We start from the raw sequence: 19,251 nt of genomic DNA, 5'->3' as shown, positions 1-19,251 counted from the left end.
GGAATGAACAGTATATTTTTTATGAAACCTGCACACAGTAAAATAACAGTATAGAACTGCCTTGTGGGTTATAATGGTGAAATACCCATAAGACTTTGCACTTGAATAAGTATGTATGCTTTGGCAATGCATTGGGGCTAAAAAACAAAAAACAAAAACAAAAACAAAACAAAAAATTATTTAGACTTAATAGAAGTCTTAGTTTAATTAGTGTTGTTGTTTTGTTATCAATAGCTGTGTTTTGTTTGAAGTCACCATTATGGTGATTAGTGTTCTCTTGAGCTGCTGGCACCTTGGACCTTCTTTATTATTATACTATGTTCTTCCAGCCAGTCAATTTGTGTTTAAGTACAACACAAATTGTTACACTGTGTCACTTAGAAGACAAAACCTAAGGTCAGCCTGAACGTCTGATCCTACCTGGCAAAAGGTACTATATGTGGCAATAGTGATGCATTACACATACAAACATTACACATACAAAAATAAAATACTAATCACATGATGTTTATATAAGCCATGGTACAGTATAGTAAATTGATATTTATACATGCTACCTATACAAACCCATGTGGTCAATGTGAAAAATCACTATTTTTACAATTTATTTTTCATATTTATGCTACTTCTACAAACCAATGTCCATTCGAACATTGTTTCCTTTGCACATTCCTGTATTAAAACTCATACATACACTAGTCATCTTATATTGTAATTCTTTTTGTCTAGCTGTTGTATTTCTGTATGTAATGGATGCTTCTGATCAGAGGTCAAATTCTTTGTGTGTGTTTGAGCACATCTGGCCAATAACAATGTCATATATGATGGTATCAGATGGCAATACCATGGTACTTTCAGATACAATTACCATATTTATGTACTTTTCTGTATTTACATGGTTCTTCAAAGTATTTCAAAAAATACCATGGCACTATCATGGTAAATTGATATATGATTACCATATTCATATACGGTACAATTTAATTTAAATGGTGCTTCAAGGTAATTCAGAGAATACCATGGCACTACTATGGTACATTACTAGCCCATATTATTAATTTATTCATATAACATTGCATTAACATGTTGCCCCCAGGTAATGGTACATGTGCAAAAAACATGGTAAAGCCATGGTACTTTTTTGATGTGTTTTCATATAAGCTACTAAATATTTTGATACTCTTTTGGCGGTGACTTTACCTGCAGTGCCGTTCACAAGCTGCACACGTATTTAACTTAATAAAGACCTTCTTCATCACTGGCAAACGATAGGATGCATTTTCAGGTTTTGTTTCCATTGATTGTAAATCCACTGCAACCAGCGTTATCTTTATTTTCCGTGTTTTAAAATATTCTGTGAGCATGTTGGCAAGTGAGCGCACGCACCAAATGATTCAGCAGCATGCGCGTGAGCTTTCTGTGTCATTCAGATTGAATCGGGAACCGATTCATACCCAGGGTTGGGAGGGTTACTTTTGAAATGTATTCCACTACAGATTACAGGATACATGCTGTAAAATATCATTTGTAATGTATTCCATTAGATTACTCAAGGTCAGTAACGTATTCTAAATACTTTGGTTTACTTCTTCACTACTGGTAGATTTTTTTAACTTGTTTTGACTATAAAACTCTGCCAGCACAGTAAGACAAAATACACATGTTTAAAATACATTCTCTGAAAAACCTAAATATCTTATGCAGTGTTGTTACTAAAACAAGATAAATCAAACTGATCTTGTTTTAAATATTTTTAGATCGTTTTACAGGAAAATAATACAAAAAATATTATCAAGAATACAATTTTTGCCCTAATATCAAAGGTCTTACTAGAAAAAAAGAAATTATGATCCAGCGTGAATTTTCTTGATAAAAAAATATGATCGTGCCTGGTAACGTGCATGTAAAATGGCTAGAAATAGCATTTTAGCTTAGTGTAAAGCTGTCAGTTTACACAAGGTTTATTTCTATTTCTTCTGCTTAAAACTTACTTCAAACGTACTTCTCTGTCTGCTCGTATGAATGTAACACTTCATAAGAAAGTGTTTCACTGCTGTTCAAATAAACTTTGGATCGCATCTTTTATATGTATATATGTTTTCCATCTGAAAGGACTAAATATTAAATGACACAAATGACAATAAAATGCAAAGTAATCTCTTCAGTAATCTAAATACATTTTGAATGTAACTGTATTCTAAATATCAATGATTGAAATTGTAACTGTAGTGGAATACAGTTACTTATTTTTGTATTTTAAATACGTAATCCTGTTACATGTATTCTGTTACTCCCCAACACTTTTCATAATGCTTTGCTATCACGTGTGACTAATTAATTGTAAAGAATCGACTCAGATGAGCTATTCATTTGTGAGTCTGACATCTTTAGTTCTGATTCAGAACTGGCGATAGAAAACACCAGGTGTGCTTTTATCAAAGCTACACCGCTACCTAATCAAAAATATAGCTTCGCTACTGAAAAGCTACTTGATTTAAAAACTAGTGAAGCTACCACCTCGCTACTCAGAAATGTAAGCTAATAGCTTTACTATTTGTAGCAAAGCTACTGCCCATCACTGGGCGCCACTGGACCACATCACTATGTCAGGGCGGATACTTGTGTTGGTAATCTCCCTAGGGAACTGGAGATTCCTGCCGAGATTGACTGTCATTCTCCAGTCCTGGGTGAAAGATACTATCCTTGGTGGAACCCTTGGCGTGGCACTTGCATTGCATTCTGACAAATTGGATGTTATGACACACTGGTGGAGGGTGACCTCTACTCATGTCCTGTCTGCACTGCTCAGGACATGGTCGTGTTGCCACCTGTTGCGCCCTTGGGAGAGTGCGCTACAAGCTGAACTTCCTTTAACATAATGCTCCTGGCATGAGATCTACTGTAATTCAAACAAATGTTTCTGTCAAAACAGTATGCTGTACCTGCAGACATGATGTTACTTGGACATTCGGGCTTCATACTAGTGACACGAGTGTGCAAATGAGCAAAATAAAAAACTTTTTTTTTTTTTGACAAATGCTTTTCCAGGACAGAGGCACTGCCCCTGTTATTGCACTGCCCTTCCCCTAGATCCACTCCTGTTACTTTTCATCAAATCAAGATCACAGGACAGGCAGATGCAGATTACATTGCAAGAGAAAAATCCACACAGCGCTTGGCATTAGCGGATATAAGCTGAAATGGGCAGCCGCGTTATACCGTACGGGACGCGACTGGCCGAAGAGGGCAACTTCGCGATGTTGCATGCGACAAAAATGACGTTATCGCAGCGTTGGCGGAAGTGCGCTTTGACTTCACTAGACCCCAATTCGCGCGGTGGTGTGCAGGGGCGGACTGGCCATAGGGAGAACCGGTACTTTTCCTGGTGGGCCGGCTGCAAAGCAGGGCCGAATGGGTGGCGATAAGCTGAAACGGGCCGCCGCGTTAATGCGTACAGGCCACGACTGGCTGAAGAAGGCCACACTGAAAACAATTGCTGTAATTTTTACAGTAAATATTTACAATAGACTACTGTATTTTGCTATGAATTGTGGGAACATGCTAAATAATTGCTGTAAATTTTACAGTAATATCTACAATAAGATGCTGTGTTTTTTAAGGTAGACTACTGTTATTGCATTTTCCTATGAATTCTGGGAACATGATTATGCAGTAAATGCTACAGGATATCATGTATACAATTGTTATATTTTTATTTATTTTTTTAAAGAAGAAAAAAGCCAACTGTTGCACAAGTTTTGAAATAAAATGTTGGAACTTCACAAGTAATAACACTAAAGTAATAGTCAATTGTAATAAATACAACCTTTTAAACAAATTATTTACACCATGTAGACTCTGACATTTGATTATATAATGTACACATTTAGTAGTTTAAAACTGTTGGTTTTCAAAAACACACATGATTAGACAATGACATCGGCGTAGCGCAGTGAGTGTGATGTCATTTCGTCATCAGCAGCGGACATTTTGGGACTTTTTGCGTGCTGCATAACCGCTCAATTTTCGTGCTCACCTCATACGCGCTACAATTAAGTTGTATCAAGAGTGTAGCCAGTAATTCATGCTTCAGTTAAAACTTGAAATCCTGTTACATCCAATTATTCTTTTACCAGTCATCAAGATCTTTCATTGTATAACTATTATTTTTATTTTGTGACATTGCAAAAGGGATAATCTAGATTATCTGTCCAATTTTATGATACTGAATTTGCTTGGTGAGTCCAAAGTCACAGATCTACGATTTTCTTCATCATGAAAGTGACCGGGCTTCCATATTACTATTACATTTTCGATAACTGTTCGGTATAAAATTATTTTAGATTGTTGGTAGTAGTCATGTAAACTTTTAAACATTGCAATTAAATTTATAAAATTAAATTGTGTAGGTTTTATGCAACTCAGTAGTGGTTCACTTGACTGCCAAGCCATTAGCTAATTAGCACTTGTTTGTTCGATGAAGATGAAGTTTTTTTTTATGTTTTAGTTTTATGGTAATATTACTTGTAATGGTGCATGGTATTCATATTTGTACTTAAGTTGTTCATTAGAAAGTACATTGGAAATTGCCGTGCACATGCTTTATTGCTGTGCATGTATTAGCTTGTGAAGTTTTGAATTTTGCAGTTGAACATGTTTATGTCAATTCTGTAATAATGAGAGTAGTACAATCCTGAGTTTTGTGCAGCATGTGAAATTGTATAGAAATGTGCCTAATTCAGGATTTAGATGTGGTGTGCCAGACTGCCTACGTGTTTTCAATAAGTTTTCTTCATTGAAGTCCCAAATACAGACATCACAGGGAACATCAGAGGTCTGCTAAAGAGTATCAGGCACAGATGTGTGATAAAACATTTAAATGCCATGTACACTTTTGTGAAGTTCAGTGTGGGATCCTAACAAATTTTTTTCTAATTTGAAGAGCCATATTCAGTCAGGTCTGGAGATCTGGTGCCCATTTGTTTGCAACAGGACATTTAAGGTGAGATCTACACTCGCATCACATGTATCACGGACACATAAAATGTGCTCTGTAAACCATTTGATAGAGCCTGCTATGGCCATGGAAACTCCAGTTTCTGATGTTATGTCTGAGAGTGAGAGATCGGAGGCTGTAGAGCACAATTTTCCTGAAGTTGTGGATTAATCTCTTTTTCTAAGAAATTTAACCCTCTTCTATCTGAAACTGCAAGCAAAAATTGCTATTACCTGAGTCTACCATTCAAGGCATTGTTGAAGATTTTCAAAATATCCATGACATTGGGCAGTCTTATTTTCTAAGCAAACTGAGAGAAAAGCTTGCTTTGCTTGAATTACAAGAGGTGAGGATTAATGATGTGATTGATCAGTTGTCTAGGGAGGATTTGCTGACAGCTTGTAATAGTGGTGTTCTAAATACAGCACAGAGGAGAAAGACTGCTTTCAAGCAAGATTTCCACTATGTTGAGCCAGTCCCTTTTTTTCTAAGAGTTAGTGAAAGAAATGGGAAAGAGTGCTTTGCTCAGTATGTCCCAGTTAAGCAGACCATTAGTGCTCTGTTTCAGTGCCAGTCTGTGAGGGATCAATATGAACAGATGCACTCACAAACAGCTGAAAATGGTCTGTTTCAGGATGTAAAGGATGGTAAGAATTTTTCTGAAAATTCTCTGTTTCAAACTAATCCATCATCTTTGGGTTTGATCATTTATCAGGATTCATTTGAGGTGGTAAATCCTTTGGGCTCAGCTAGAAAGAAACACAAATTACTGGCAGTTTATCTTACCTTGTCTGATATTTTACCTCACAACAGGTCAAACATAGACCACATGCAACATGTTCTTTTGTGTAATGAGCAAGATTTTAAGCACTTTGGACCAGCTCATGTTTTTAAATCACTAATTGAAGGTATCAAAGATCTTCAAGAGAATGGTGTTGTGAATGATGGCAAAACTTTGAAAGCTTCTTTGTATTCCATCGTAGGTGACAACCTGGGATCCCACACCATTGGTGGTTTTGTCTAAATTTTAGCCGAAGCCTACATTTCTGCAGGTATTGCACCATTGACAGAGACACATTTTATGCCGCACCTTTGGAACCTGCTATAAACTGTGGAGTCTTATGAGAGAAACATTCAGGAACTTGCTGCTAGTGGCGATAATGTAGTTAATGGATTCTTTTCATGTTTGTCAGCCTGGCTTGACCCCCTGCCTTGGCCATGACCTCTTTGAGGGTGTTGTGGCATCTGATCTTAAGCTGTACATTGATTACTTGGTAAATCAAGAGAAATACTTTACTTTCATAGAGCTTAACCGCGATTTTAAACAGTTTGAATACACAGGAAATGATTCTGCCAATAAACCAGCTGAGATTTACTCAGGGAGTGAGAAGCTTTGTGGTCATGCTGTTCAGAACTGTTGTCTTTTAAGACTTTTACCAGTTATTGTTGGACACCGGATTAAGGATCCAGAATCAGAAGTGTGGCAGCTTGTTCTACTCCTCAGACAAGTTGTAGACCTATTTTGTGCACCAGCAATACTGGCAGATCAGGTCACTTATCTGAAAGTGCTCATTGATGAGTACATTCAGTTTAGGTGTGTGACTTTCTCTTCAAAGCCTCTCAAGCCTAAACATCACTACTTGTGCCGTTACCCAGAGCTTATAAAACAATTTGGACCACTCAATCGCTTATGGACTATGCAGTATGAGAGCAAACATACCTACTTCAAGCAATGTGCTAGAAAATTGCACAACTTCAAAAACTTATGTGCAACACTTGCAGAAAGGCACCAGCTTCTCCAAGCTTATTTAAGTGTTAGAAACCTCTTTCAGCTTTCTGTGCAAGTTGAGAAAGACTCTGAATTTTATTCTGATGATTATAACGAAGCGATCAAGGAATCAGTTGATCATTTTGATTTTCAGCCAGGCAATACATTAGTAGCTACTGAAATCACTTTGAAAGGAACAAAGTACAGGAAAGGCATGGTTGTTCTTTTGGTCAGTAATGATGAGCATTTGGAGGTTGGCAGAATTAAACTAATTCTTGTTCACCAGAATTCAGTGGTCCACTTTATGTCTGAGAAATGACATGCTGTGCAGTTGGTGGATTTGGGTGTACACTGCATAACAGATGAGGACCCAAGATATATCTGTGTACTTCAAGAGGAGCTATTAGATTATTACCCTCTCCAGGAGTACAAAACACGTGGCTTGCCTGTGATTGTGTTACACCACTCTTTTCCATCTTTTTAAGGTATGTCCAATTTAGAGGAGATAAAACTCGCCATCTACTTTTCGTTACCTGGTCTCTCTGATGAAACGCTTCAAAAATTGATCCATGGGCTTACTGCTATTGGTGTTGAAACAAAAGCTGACCTCCACTATGTGAATGAAGAAGACCTCATGGAATACCTCAGGCCTATCCAATGTTGCAAACTACTAAATGCATGGAAAAATTAAGGTATTTTAATTGCTCTTCAAGTAGACAGAAAAATTACTACTACTACTACTTGTTACAAATGTCCATTTGAAAAATATTGTTAAATGTTCCACATTCAAAATTCACTTTTTCTATTGGTTATTTATGTTAGAACAAGCCAGCTGCTCGACTCCCCAACGCTCATCACATCAAGTTCTTTCTGATACATCAAGTTCAGGATCAGAGAGTTCTTCAAGTTCTACACCATCTCGTTCTTCTGCTTGCTCCTCAGCATCTTGTGCCTGGGCTGAAACAGGTGCCTTGGGAAGTCATGCCTTCTGGAATTAAATTGGCCATTGCAAATTAAAAAAAAAATCACCAGCTGATCGAAGGCCGCTAGTAAGGATATTAGTGGATAACAAGTGAAAACATGAAGTCAACCCATAAAAGGCACAGTGTCAGACTGTAGTGTAGAACATTGTTAAACAGTACCCGGACAGCTTTGCTGATGTTCTGTCTGATGTTGGAGAAAAGAACGACTACGATCATCGTGTAGAACCATAAGCCAGAGCTCAAGAAGGCCGGCTGATCAATATGGTTGTGTCAGTTGGCAGCCAGAGGAGCTTCCTGCAGGAGAAAATGATGACACTCTAAAAGAGAAGCGCAAGCAAATGGTACTGCTTCATTCTACTGAAGGGATGTCTGGAGCCAATAGAGGAGAACTTGACAAGTTGATGGAGGTCACATATTGCCGTGATATAAACACCACACCACCTCCGCCACTGTCTGAACTAAAGGACTCATGGCCTTACCTGTTTTGTCTGAAGGGGATCTTTTTACATTGCCATTTGCTTACTGACATCTCAGTGCTCCAAAGAATCATGGAGAGCATTGAAGAGAAAGGGAAGAGGATTCTAAGATTTTTTCAAGAAAAGCCAACAAACAATGAGGTGCATGCTGTTCTGTCAAAATATCAAGAGGGAAATTCTCTGGTCCTGTGCATCCTGCAACTCTTAATGGAGAACAGAATCCCTTCTAATTGAAGCTGATTTAAGTAATATCATTTTGATTTTTTATGTCTTAAAATTTGAACAGTAATACAAAATAATGTAATTATTGTATTTTTTTTATTTTATTTTTTTAGGTAGCAGCAATTGCAGCCGACATGGAAAGAGATGGACTACTGGATTCACCCGCACTGATCATCCAAGGTAATTTCCTTTACTTTGTGTCTCTCAGTGTCTCCATTAAACACACTATTCTTTGCTTTCTAGCTCTGCACATGCATACCTCTTTGTCCCGTACTGTTTATTCTCTCTCACTTTTATGATCTGTTTTAAAACTAAATTTTTTGCCACCTCTGTTCCTATATTCTATTTCACAGTTCTGTTCTCACTCCTATATTGCTTCCATAGTGAGCTCTCTCTGTGGCCTGATTTTTTGTTATTGTCTCTGAACCATTCTTTCTCCTTAGTAACAGAAATCCTTATTAGTAACCGTAATCTTCATTATCTTTTAGTTTATAATATTATAGTATCAGTGTCTTTATTAGTTAACATGAACTACCCATGAACCATACTTTTACAACACTTATTAATCTATGCCCTTCCATATTTTTTTATAGGTGAATCCATGACCCCAAGCGAGTGGATGGTGTCAGTCAAAAGGGAAGTTGTCCTGGGCCCATGTTCAGAGGTATTCTGAACCTCTGTTCAGAGGCCTGGCAGCATTGTTTGTAACCTATTACAACTTAAACCTTGCTTATCAGGATGAAGCTGCATGCACGCTGGAATTTATTCAGAGGTATGTCAGAGCATAAACTCTTACTCAATATTTATTGCAGACATCCAAATTTTCTTGACTTTTTTAGGTTTTCAGGTTAGGATGATTTATCAGGATTAGATATTTTATGGAAATGTTTTCAAACAAACAAGAAAAAATTGCTAACTGCACACTGAATTGAGTACAGACTAAGAAAAGTCTAGCAAAAATATTTTATTCACTGCATGGTGCAAAAAAGTGCAAGGTGCATGTGGATTAAAAACTAGACAAGCACAAGCAGAATTTCAGCAAGTTGCTTTCCTCAGTGCTCACATTCCAGCAAACATTCACTCTTTTCTTTGTAGACTAATTAAGGATAATCAGCTGGATTCAGTTAGCAAGAGTAGAACATCAAGAGAGTATAGCAGTTAACAAGTACAGCAAAAAACATTACAAATGTACAACTGCAACAAATAATCTATTACAAATATGCAAATAATTAAAATACTACAAACAATGCAAAACCATATAAAAAATAAATAAATATTTTTATTTATAAAAAACAATCAAATAAAACAATTATTAGAATAATAATAATAATAACAACAAAAAATAAATTAATAAAATAAATCAATGAAATATGATAATTAAAAAGAATATACTTATAAAATAATAATAATTTTAAAAATTAAAAACAATAAATGTATTCGTCTCTGTCTCAACTTTTTCGGAGCGTGTTGCAGCCATCAAAATCAAAATTTGTTTATTTACAAAATACAATTTGGTCAGTGAAAATATTGGAAATATTTATTTTTTCTTTTTTTCAGTTAAATAAAGTTGAAAGAGAATTAACCACAGATTCTTGATTTTATTGCATTTTACAAAATGTCCCAACTTTTCTGGAAATGTGGTTGTACTCCAATACAGTACAACTCTCCCCAAAGCAATATCTTAAGGAGATAATTTAACTGCTCCATAATCACGGCGGGCTCACTTTAGACAATGCACTAGATGCAGTGGATAGCAGTGCGCAATGATTTACATTTTATATAGCCACATTTTTAGAAATGTGCTTTTAAAAATGCTAAACACAAGGATGGAAATCCAGAATAGAGCTCAGTCTGTAGGCAATAGGCAGTGCTAAATTCTGCACATAATCTGTATAATAATGAAATAATCTGTACATTTGTTTATTGTAAACATGGAAGGCTAAATATTTTCATATTTAAATTTCTGATAAAGTTAAATATGACCCTAACTCTTCATTAAATGAAATGAAATGTTAATGAAATGTGATTTAAAATGACACTTAGCTTTATCTGACAAATTTAGTATTTTATTGTTTGAGTATATGCTGTTTTTTGATAATTGGATGTTGTGGGTGTTTTTCACAGAGGAATTGTTGGCATTAACCCGGAAACTGGATCAAAAGTTGCTGCTGGAAAGTGAGACGAGAAAATGCATGGAATGAACCCACATGTATGCACACTGCTATGAAAGCTAATGGACTTTGAATGGCTTGCAATTTAAAAAAAAGAAAGTATTCCAATGGAACTGAAATAAGAGACTGTGACCAGATATTCAAGTTCACGATTGATGTTCAAGTTAATGTACATGCAGTGTCTTGCCTTTTCATGGAGCTGGCAAGTTCAGACCATTTCTTTTGTGTTAGTTTATTTAAACTTTGAGTTTATGACTGAAGTTCAGTCACACTGTAGGGATGTGTTCCCTTTATGGTTGATAATGAAATGCTGCTGTTCTCAGTGGTTCTTGTTGTGGAAGTAGTTTTCTTTATTTATTTTTTTCGAGTATTTCCAAGGCTAAAGCCTTTCATTTATTGTGCAATCTCCATTTTTGTTTCTCCAAATATGTTTTGGAAACTGGTGCTTATGTTAAATGGCCATTATTGTACAATAAATTGTTACATTTATGAAAACCTGTTATTTTGAAGGTTTTATTATTCACATTACACATTAAATTGACAAAAAGGGAAAGACTACTGAAATTTACAGCAAAAGTAGGTTTACACACTATATCACAGCTATATTGAAAAATCTCAATTGTGGTTAATTTAGTGAATTGAATTTCACAACAAATGCTCTAATTTACTGTAAAATGTATGTATAGCAGTACATGTAAGTTCACAGTTGCTCTTGTAATTTCACTCACATTCATAAACATTATTTCTACTGTAATTTTACAGTGACAGATGTAAAAAAAACAGATAAAGCATAAATATACAGCAGTGTGCTGTGTTTTTACAGTACAGTTGTAATTAATGATTTACAGTACTCTTGTACATTTACAGTGCACGAAACGGCGCTGCAATATGTAGAAAACACATTTGGGTTTGCTTATATTTCATGAATTAGGCAAATTTACTTCTCAGTCACTACACTGCATGTTAGCATTTCTATAAGAGTTTATGTGAATGTAAGCATGAATGTAAGCATTTGAATGTACATTTTATAAGCATAAAATATAGTAGAGGTGAATGTCACACTGAATGTTGTAGAGACTGTGGCATTGCTCTTTAGATTTAAATTGTTTTGAATAGTTTGTGTGAAAAATGTTTAATACTGTAGCAAATCTATATACATGTATACATTTATAGGAGTAAGGTATAAAGGTATATCAGCTGACGAATAAAAACAAAACCAGATTGAATTGATGCTTTTATTACAAAGATTTTTGTAAAGGTTTTAAGTAGTTGTGTCTGACTGGCAAACTACCTCTTCTCACTACTACTTTCAGCTGATTCAGATGATATATTCTCTGAGCTGCCCCATGTCGTTTCACAGAATCGCGCGACTGCGGGTGCGTCAAGTATAAACACCTCCAGAATTTAAGGAAGTGCGCGCGCGGTCTGCGGTCCGGCGTACTGCGGTGCAAGGCGAAAGTATAAACAAGGCGGAGACTTACAACAAATAGGCTAATAGTGCATATACATTTTTATTTTATTTATTTTTTTACCATAAAGAAAGCAAGAGATATGACTGACAACCTGACGCGAGTCATTGAAAATGTATATGTACTATGTATATGTATTATTTTTTTCTTCTTCCAGCATTTATGAACGTGCAGTTGTGCAGTGAAACCATTGAAATACTGTATTCAATGCAAATATTCATCATACATTTTGAAACCTTTATTTCAGCTACAATAGTGTGTCAGCATGTACTACAGTAAATACATAGCAGTACAAAACGCCTAACATCATTACACTAGTATCAATGGAAGCTTTTTCATATTCACGCGCCGTTTAAAAATATGACGTTTCACCAAGCAACCACCAACCACACTTCGGCTCTCGTTCCGGCTATAGACCGCCGGCAGCCAATCACGGACGCTCAAGACTTGGCGGTAGCCAATAGGATTCGTGACAGTATGCCGTGTCTCTCTTGAGCGGAGGGCTCTGCACGCACTTGGAAGAGCACGCATCAGTGTTATTGTACCTCAAACACCCCATTATCTAGGCATCCACAGAAGCTGCAGATAGAGAAGGCTTTCCGTGGTGAGTTTTGTCAAAAATATGCCTTTACTGATGATTTTCCAAATAGCATCGAATTCTACAACAATTTCCCCCCCCTTGGTAGTTGCGTATTTAGCGAACGCAGAGCTGACCCATCTTTGTCAGAATCTATTCGCTAGTCAGTCTGTACGTTTAGTAACAGTAAAATGTCCTGACTGGAAAAATCTTTTAAAGGTAACATAACATTACTATTTTATATTTTCTTTGAAAATACAATAATTTATGGTCTTTATTAAGATGTCTTTTTTTCTGGTAGCCATCCCAGCTAAGGCAGTTAGCTTTTTGAGTCTTCAGCCTAAGCTGTTATTGTGTGAGGAGCTAGTTAAGTGCGTGGCATTCTCACATTTGGATAAAAATAACATCGGATAGATTAACACAGCCTGAGGGAATATTCTCGTCATTTTGTGCATTTTAACTCTTCAAAACGGGACGACTGCGGCCGTGCTCTGTAGTGTAATATGGCTGGCTTGCCCAGGATATTCAGTGCGTTTTGCCTGTTTGAGTGGCGGGGGATGGAGACAGACAGTGTTAGCGCCATTCAACTTCAATAATAAAATTAAAATTCAACGAGGCTCGTTTGTATCGCTTTTTCACGTCGTACAAAAGCCCGAGAATCTATTTAGTGGAACGCTGGTATTTTCCAAGTGAGAACGAGCAAGAAAGAGGGGGTAAATATATATTCATATTGTTTTCCACCACCGGTGTTGTGTGCGTATGCGGCTCTGACTGGCAGACATAAAGAGAGAGTGGAAGCCATGTTGGCTCAGCTAACTGTGCTCATGTGGCTCCAGTTGAACGGCGGAGTAACGAGAGTGAACTCCCATTGCAAAGCGCTTATAGTAACAGACACCGTGTCCATACCGACCGACTTCTTTCATAGGGGAGGCGATCATATCGGAAAGCGGCGATCCAGAGGCGTAAAAACGGATGAAGTGCACTGATTTTGGTCCTCGGAATTACTCAGGAATGTGGGAGGAGACAATTTAGTGGGACTTTCTCTCATGAAGACGGCTTTTTCAAAATGGAAGAAGAAATATTATTGTTGCACCGATTAGGCATTTTAAGGCGGGCCCTAAATAATATAATCTGCCCACTCTTGGTCGAGGGCCCTACAAAGATTCAGTTAATGTGCGACAACAAAACAATATTAAGAGGGTAAAATGGTGGGGATTAATATTAAATTATTAAATATGCGGTTTTATGCGTGAAATGGAGGATGTCCTTGTCTTTCACTGTGAACTTGAGAAGGACGCTCCAGTCTTTGTGCATTTCTCCATCACTCAATGAATCAATGACTGCACTCCATACACTTAAAAAAGTGATTTTAAGATTCAAAATTTATGGAATTTTTTTATGAATTGAAATGCGTTAGTCTTAAAATTAACACATTTCAATTCATAAGAAAATTCCATAAATTTGAATTAAATAATCTTTAAAGTAAAATATATAATATACAATGTTTTATGTGTGTGTGTGTGTGTGTATGTATGTATATATATATATATATATATATATATATATATATATATATATATATATATATATATATATATTAGCCTATTTTTAAGATTTACGCATTTCAATTTCATAAAATTTTAGCAAATTAAATTGTGTAATGATGAACAAAATTAAATTAAAACTTGAAAAATTTAGATTTTTTATAACTTATAATGATAATAATAATAAACTAAGTTTTAATTTTGTTAAACATTACATTTACAGCACTTACATTTACTGCATATATATATATATATATATATATATATATATATATATATATATATGCAGTAAATGTATATATATATACTGCAGTATATTGGCCTATTTTTACGTTTTAATTCTATCAAATTAATTGTGTAGTAATGAACAAATTTAAATTAAAACTTAAAAATATTTTTTAATTTAATATATATATTTTTATGTATTTTATTTTTTTATTTTAAATAATGAAAATAATTTGTTTTAATTTTGTTACACATTACACAATTCAATTTGATGGAATTATATGATATTGAAATGTGATATTTATCAATAATAAAAATAGGCTAAAATATTTTTTTGAGTGTAATGTGATTTCACTGCACATTTCATCATGGTGAATTTGGAAAGTCTTAATTTCATCTAAGCAGATTTTGTGCAAATATGCTCTTCACAGCACATAATAATGACATGCTGAATATTTAAGAGAACCTTCTTAACCCTTAAATGCATGGGAATTTCACCAAACAACCTTTTAAACCTTTCCCTCTCCTTGTCTGTGGTCTCCACATGCTTTAAAACGTCCACCATTGTGCTTGTACTAAAGCAATCCAAAATCACTTGCTTAAATGACTGGTGTCCTGTTGCTCTGACCCCCATCATCAGCAAATGCTTTGAGAGACTACTCAGAGATTACATCTGCTCTGTGCTGCCTACCTCACTGGACCCACTGCAGTTTGCTTACCGCAACAACCGCTCCACTGATGATGCCATTGCATCTACAATACACACTGCTCTCTCCCACCTGGAAAAAAGGAACACTTATGTGAGAATGCTGTTTGTAGACTCAGCATTCAACACCATAGTGCCCTCCAAGCTTGATGTGAGGTTCTGGGCTTAAACAGCTCGCTGTGCAGCTGGATCCTGGACTTCCTGTCAAGCAGACCCCAGGTGGTCAGAATGGGCAGCAACATCTCATCACTGACCCTCAAAACTGGAGCCCCACAGGGCTGTGTTCTCAGCCCACTCCTGTATTCCCTGTACACACATGACTGTGTGGCAACACATAGCTCCAATGCCATCATTAAGTTTGCTGATGATACGATGGTGGTAGGTCTGATCACTGACAATGATGAAACAGCCTGCAGAGAGGAGGTGCACACTCTGACATGCTGGTGTCAGGAGCACAACCTCTCCCTCAATGTCAGTAAGACAAAGGAGCTTGTGGTGGACTTCAGGAGAAAAGACAGAGAACACAGCCCCATCACCATCAGCAGAGCACCGGTGGAGAGAGTCAGCAGCTTCAAGTTCGTCAGTGTCCACATCACTGAGGAACTCACATGGTCCGTCCACACTGAGGCCATTGTGAAGAAGGCTCACCAGTGCCTCTTCTTCCTGAGATGGCTGAGGAAGTTTGGAATGAACCACCACATCCTTGCACGGTTCTACACCAGCACTGTAGAGAGCATCCTGACTGGCTGCATCACCGCCTGGTACGGCAACAGCACCGCCCTCAACCGCAAAGCCCTGTAAAATGTGGTGCGAACTGCCATACACATAATCAGAGGTGAGCTTCCCTCCCTCCAGGACATATATACCAGGCGGTGTGTGAAAAAAGCTCGGAGGATCATCAGAGACTCCAGCCACCCAAGCCATGGGCTGCTCTCACTGCTACCACCAGGCAGGCGGTATCGCAGCATCAGGACCCGCGCCAGCCGACTTCATGACAGCTTCTTCCCCCAAGCAATCAGACTTTTGAACTCTTGATCGCTCACGATGATACATATATATCAGCACCACACTTTATTAGCCTCAGACTGGACCCACATTTTATACTTCACTTTGACAGCTGAATGTCAACACAACACTTCATATTATTTCCACTGATTACATGGGGTACAGTGTATTTTTGTTGTATACAGTCTTCTTATTTTGTGTATATTGTATATTATTAGGTGAATATTGTATATTGTGTTGTGTAACAGATGTGTAAACTGTGTTATGTGTAAATCAGATGTTTATTGTAATTGTCATACTGCTGTTACTTGGAATTGCACCCAAGACTTTCACCCATTGTTGCACTTGTGTATGATGGAGTGACAATAAAGGGATTTGAAACACTTGGGTCTTGCACTTATTTCTATCATAAATGGTTCTACAAAATTCCCATATACTGTAACATTTTCTAAATATTTTCAAGACAATTAGAAAATAATAGAATAATATATGTTTTGATGTTTTATTTTATGGCTTCATTACTTTAACACTGAAATGTCCTGAGACGCAGCTAGCGGTCAAAAACATATTGAGCTATACATAACACAAAAGTTAGATATTTGTACTGTACACTAAGTATTTTCTCAGTCTAAATAGGTGCATAACTTATATAATTTCAGCAGTACTTGCTATAGTTTGTACTTGCAATAGTTTACCATGTGGTTTCTTTATCAAATAGCAAAGTCAAATATAAATCAATTCAATCACTGAAACAACAGCGCCACCATGAGTAAGAAATAACATGTATAATGTATGAGTACACGCATATGTAATAATGATAAAATCATCATTGTATATAATTCATTGTTGCACAGAAAAGTATTGCGATATAGTATTTATTTGTATATATAAGTACTCATTCTCTTGTAATAAACAAAAAATAGATATCCTTTGATAGTAAACTCATAGATATGAAATAATTATAAAAATATAATTTGTGTGCAAAAGAAAAAAAAAAAAAGACACTCTTACATACCTAGGGTCTCTAATGACCCTATACACTTTAATGGGTTAATCCTAGTAATTAGCCCCCCCCCCCCCCACTAAGAAATCCCCAAAACATGTATGTTTTTCTTTTTATGCTATTTTTTAATTTATTTATTTTTTATTGAGTATAATTGTTTTTATTCTTATTTTTTCTTCAGAGGGTAAAGATGGGTAAAGATCCAAGGAAGCCCAGAGGAAAGATGTCCTCTTATGCATACTTTGTGCAAACCTGCCGTGAAGAACACAAAAAGAAGCATCCTGAAGCCTCTGTTAACTTCTCTGAATTCTCCAAGAAGTGTTCGGAGCGATGGAAGGTACTGTTATGATTTTTATTTATTTATTTTTAAAAAGAAGATGCTGTTAACACATTAGTTGTGCTTCTAGGCCTATTTTGGTATTGTACTGTTTTTACATTTTTATTTTTTAAAAGTTGCACTTTTTGATACAGAATTTTCTTATTCTGAACAGACAATGTCTGCCAAAGAAAAGGGTAAGTTTGAGGACATGGCCAAGCAAGATAAGGTCCGTTATGAGAGAGAGATGAAAAACTACATCCCACCTAAGGGTGAGAAGAAGAGGCGATTTAAGGATCCCAACGCGCCGAAGAGACCACCGTACGTTCACCCACGTTTTTACTTCACTATTAAAATTTGTCAGTTTTTCAAGATTTTTTTTTTATTTCAATGTTTTTTTTCCCTCTAACAGGTCGGCATTCTTCATTTTCTGTGGAGATTATCGTCCTAAAATTAAGGGTGAGAACCCAGGTCTGACCATTGGAGACATTGCTAAGAAGCTCGGAGAAATGTGGAATAGCTCATCGGCTGAGGTGAAGCAACCTTATGAGAAGAAGGCTGCAAAGCTCAAGGAAAAGTATGATAAGGTAATGTAAGCTTCCTATTTTACTTGAATGTTCTTGAACTTGCTAATGAATCATTGTTATGCTAAATAGATTGTTACATTGCAGATGCATCCTGTCTCGTTCGTTAATAAAGTTTTATGTTCTGTAGGATATTGCCCTATACCGCACAAAGGGAATTGCAGGCTTGTCCAAAAAATATGGTGGGGAGGATTATGATGAGGATGAAGACGAAGAGGAGGAGGAGGAGGAGGAAGAAGAGGAGGAGGATGACGAGTAGACTAGCTACTGATGAAGCCTAGGTTCTTGTTCATGCCATAAACCCAATTGTACATGATTTACATCTTCTAACGTAATACAGCAGAAACAAGAATTGTTAGGCTGTGTATATGTGACGTTTTTAAGATGTACAGTGTTATTCTCCTTTTGTAAAGTTAACACTATGTGTCTTCAGTCTTTTCGTTTTTTTTCTTCGTTTTTCATTAGTGGTAGTTCTTGCCAGGAACAGTTTCAGAGTTATGCGAATGATATTAATTGAACTGTTTCTCTAAATGTGCATAGCACAGTTATCTGGTTTATGTAGATCTGTAGTGCACTATCATATTAGTTTTTAAAAATATTTTTCGTATTTGCTGTCATAAGGTCCTTTTAACTGTACTTTGAATACCACTCTAATTACAAGAATGCAGCTTTGTTTGACATTCTAGAATGTGTCTGAAGTAAACATTTATTTTTTTTTTAGAAAATGGTCCTGTTTGTTTTCTTCCTTTATAGCTATTCTTAATACCTGAAGTGATTGTACCAATGATGAGTAGTTCTGGCTTATCTGAATAGTGTGATTGGTCCATGTATGCGTTGTATTATGAATTGGTTCATTATTGCAATATCATCAAAGAAATTATCTTCATCAGGCAATTAAACATTGTAGCACTTTGGAGACTGGAGAGATTATTGAAGTATCTAATTATTTATGTGAAATTCATAATATTTTCTTGATTTGCATGGAGTTGTGGAGTATTGGATTATGCATCGGGCATCACATAAAGGTCCTGATCAAAAATGGAGAGAAGATGGTATTGGAAAATTTAAAATTAGATAAGAAATAACATTTAAAGACACCCTGAGAAAAAATATAGTATGGCAATTTGTATCTTAGAATCAGTGCACTCATTTATTTTATATATACATTGAGCACTATTTAGGCATTGCCAAGGTATGACATTTGCC

The 19,251-nt window shown here is 36.2% G+C and overlaps 1 protein-coding gene and 1 pseudogene across 1 annotated transcript; both read left to right on the top strand.

Moving 5' to 3' along the window:
• The first annotated feature begins 7,251 nt into the window (after positions 1 to 7,251).
• Positions 7,252 to 10,705, top strand: LOC127421923 (uncharacterized; annotated as a pseudogene).
• A 1,850-nt stretch (positions 10,706 to 12,555) lies between these two features.
• LOC127421927 (high mobility group protein B1-like) lies at positions 12,556 to 18,959 on the top strand. Its single transcript, XM_051665151.1, has 5 exons — positions 12,556 to 12,689; positions 17,327 to 17,482; positions 17,637 to 17,782; positions 17,874 to 18,048; positions 18,176 to 18,959. Exons 2-5 carry the CDS (start codon positions 17,336 to 17,338, stop codon positions 18,302 to 18,304), a joined length of 597 nt encoding a protein of 198 aa, XP_051521111.1. The 5' UTR covers positions 12,556 to 12,689; positions 17,327 to 17,335; the 3' UTR covers positions 18,305 to 18,959.
• Positions 18,960 to 19,251: the final 292 nt, after the last annotated feature.

Source organism: Myxocyprinus asiaticus, chromosome 31, assembly GCF_019703515.2.
Source record: "Myxocyprinus asiaticus isolate MX2 ecotype Aquarium Trade chromosome 31, UBuf_Myxa_2, whole genome shotgun sequence".
In the NCBI taxonomy this organism is placed as follows: Eukaryota; Metazoa; Chordata; class Actinopteri; order Cypriniformes; family Catostomidae; genus Myxocyprinus; species Myxocyprinus asiaticus.
Note: the sequence above shows the minus strand (reverse complement) of the source record. Positions and strands in the feature narration are given on the sequence as shown.

What these genes read in the sequence shown, in the direction of transcription:
- LOC127421927 (XM_051665151.1), top strand. Translation starts at nt 17,336, where the DNA reads ATGGGTAAAGATCCAAGGAAGCCCAGAGGAAAGATGTCCTCTTATGCA. An exon ending in AGTGTTCGGAGCGATGGAAG is followed by an intron (nt 17,483 to 17,636) that starts GTACTGTTATGA and finishes TATTCTGAACAG; the next exon opens with ACAATGTCTGCCAAAGAAAA. An exon ending in TCAAGGAAAAGTATGATAAG is followed by an intron (nt 18,049 to 18,175) that starts GTAATGTAAGCT and finishes TATGTTCTGTAG; the next exon opens with GATATTGCCCTATACCGCAC.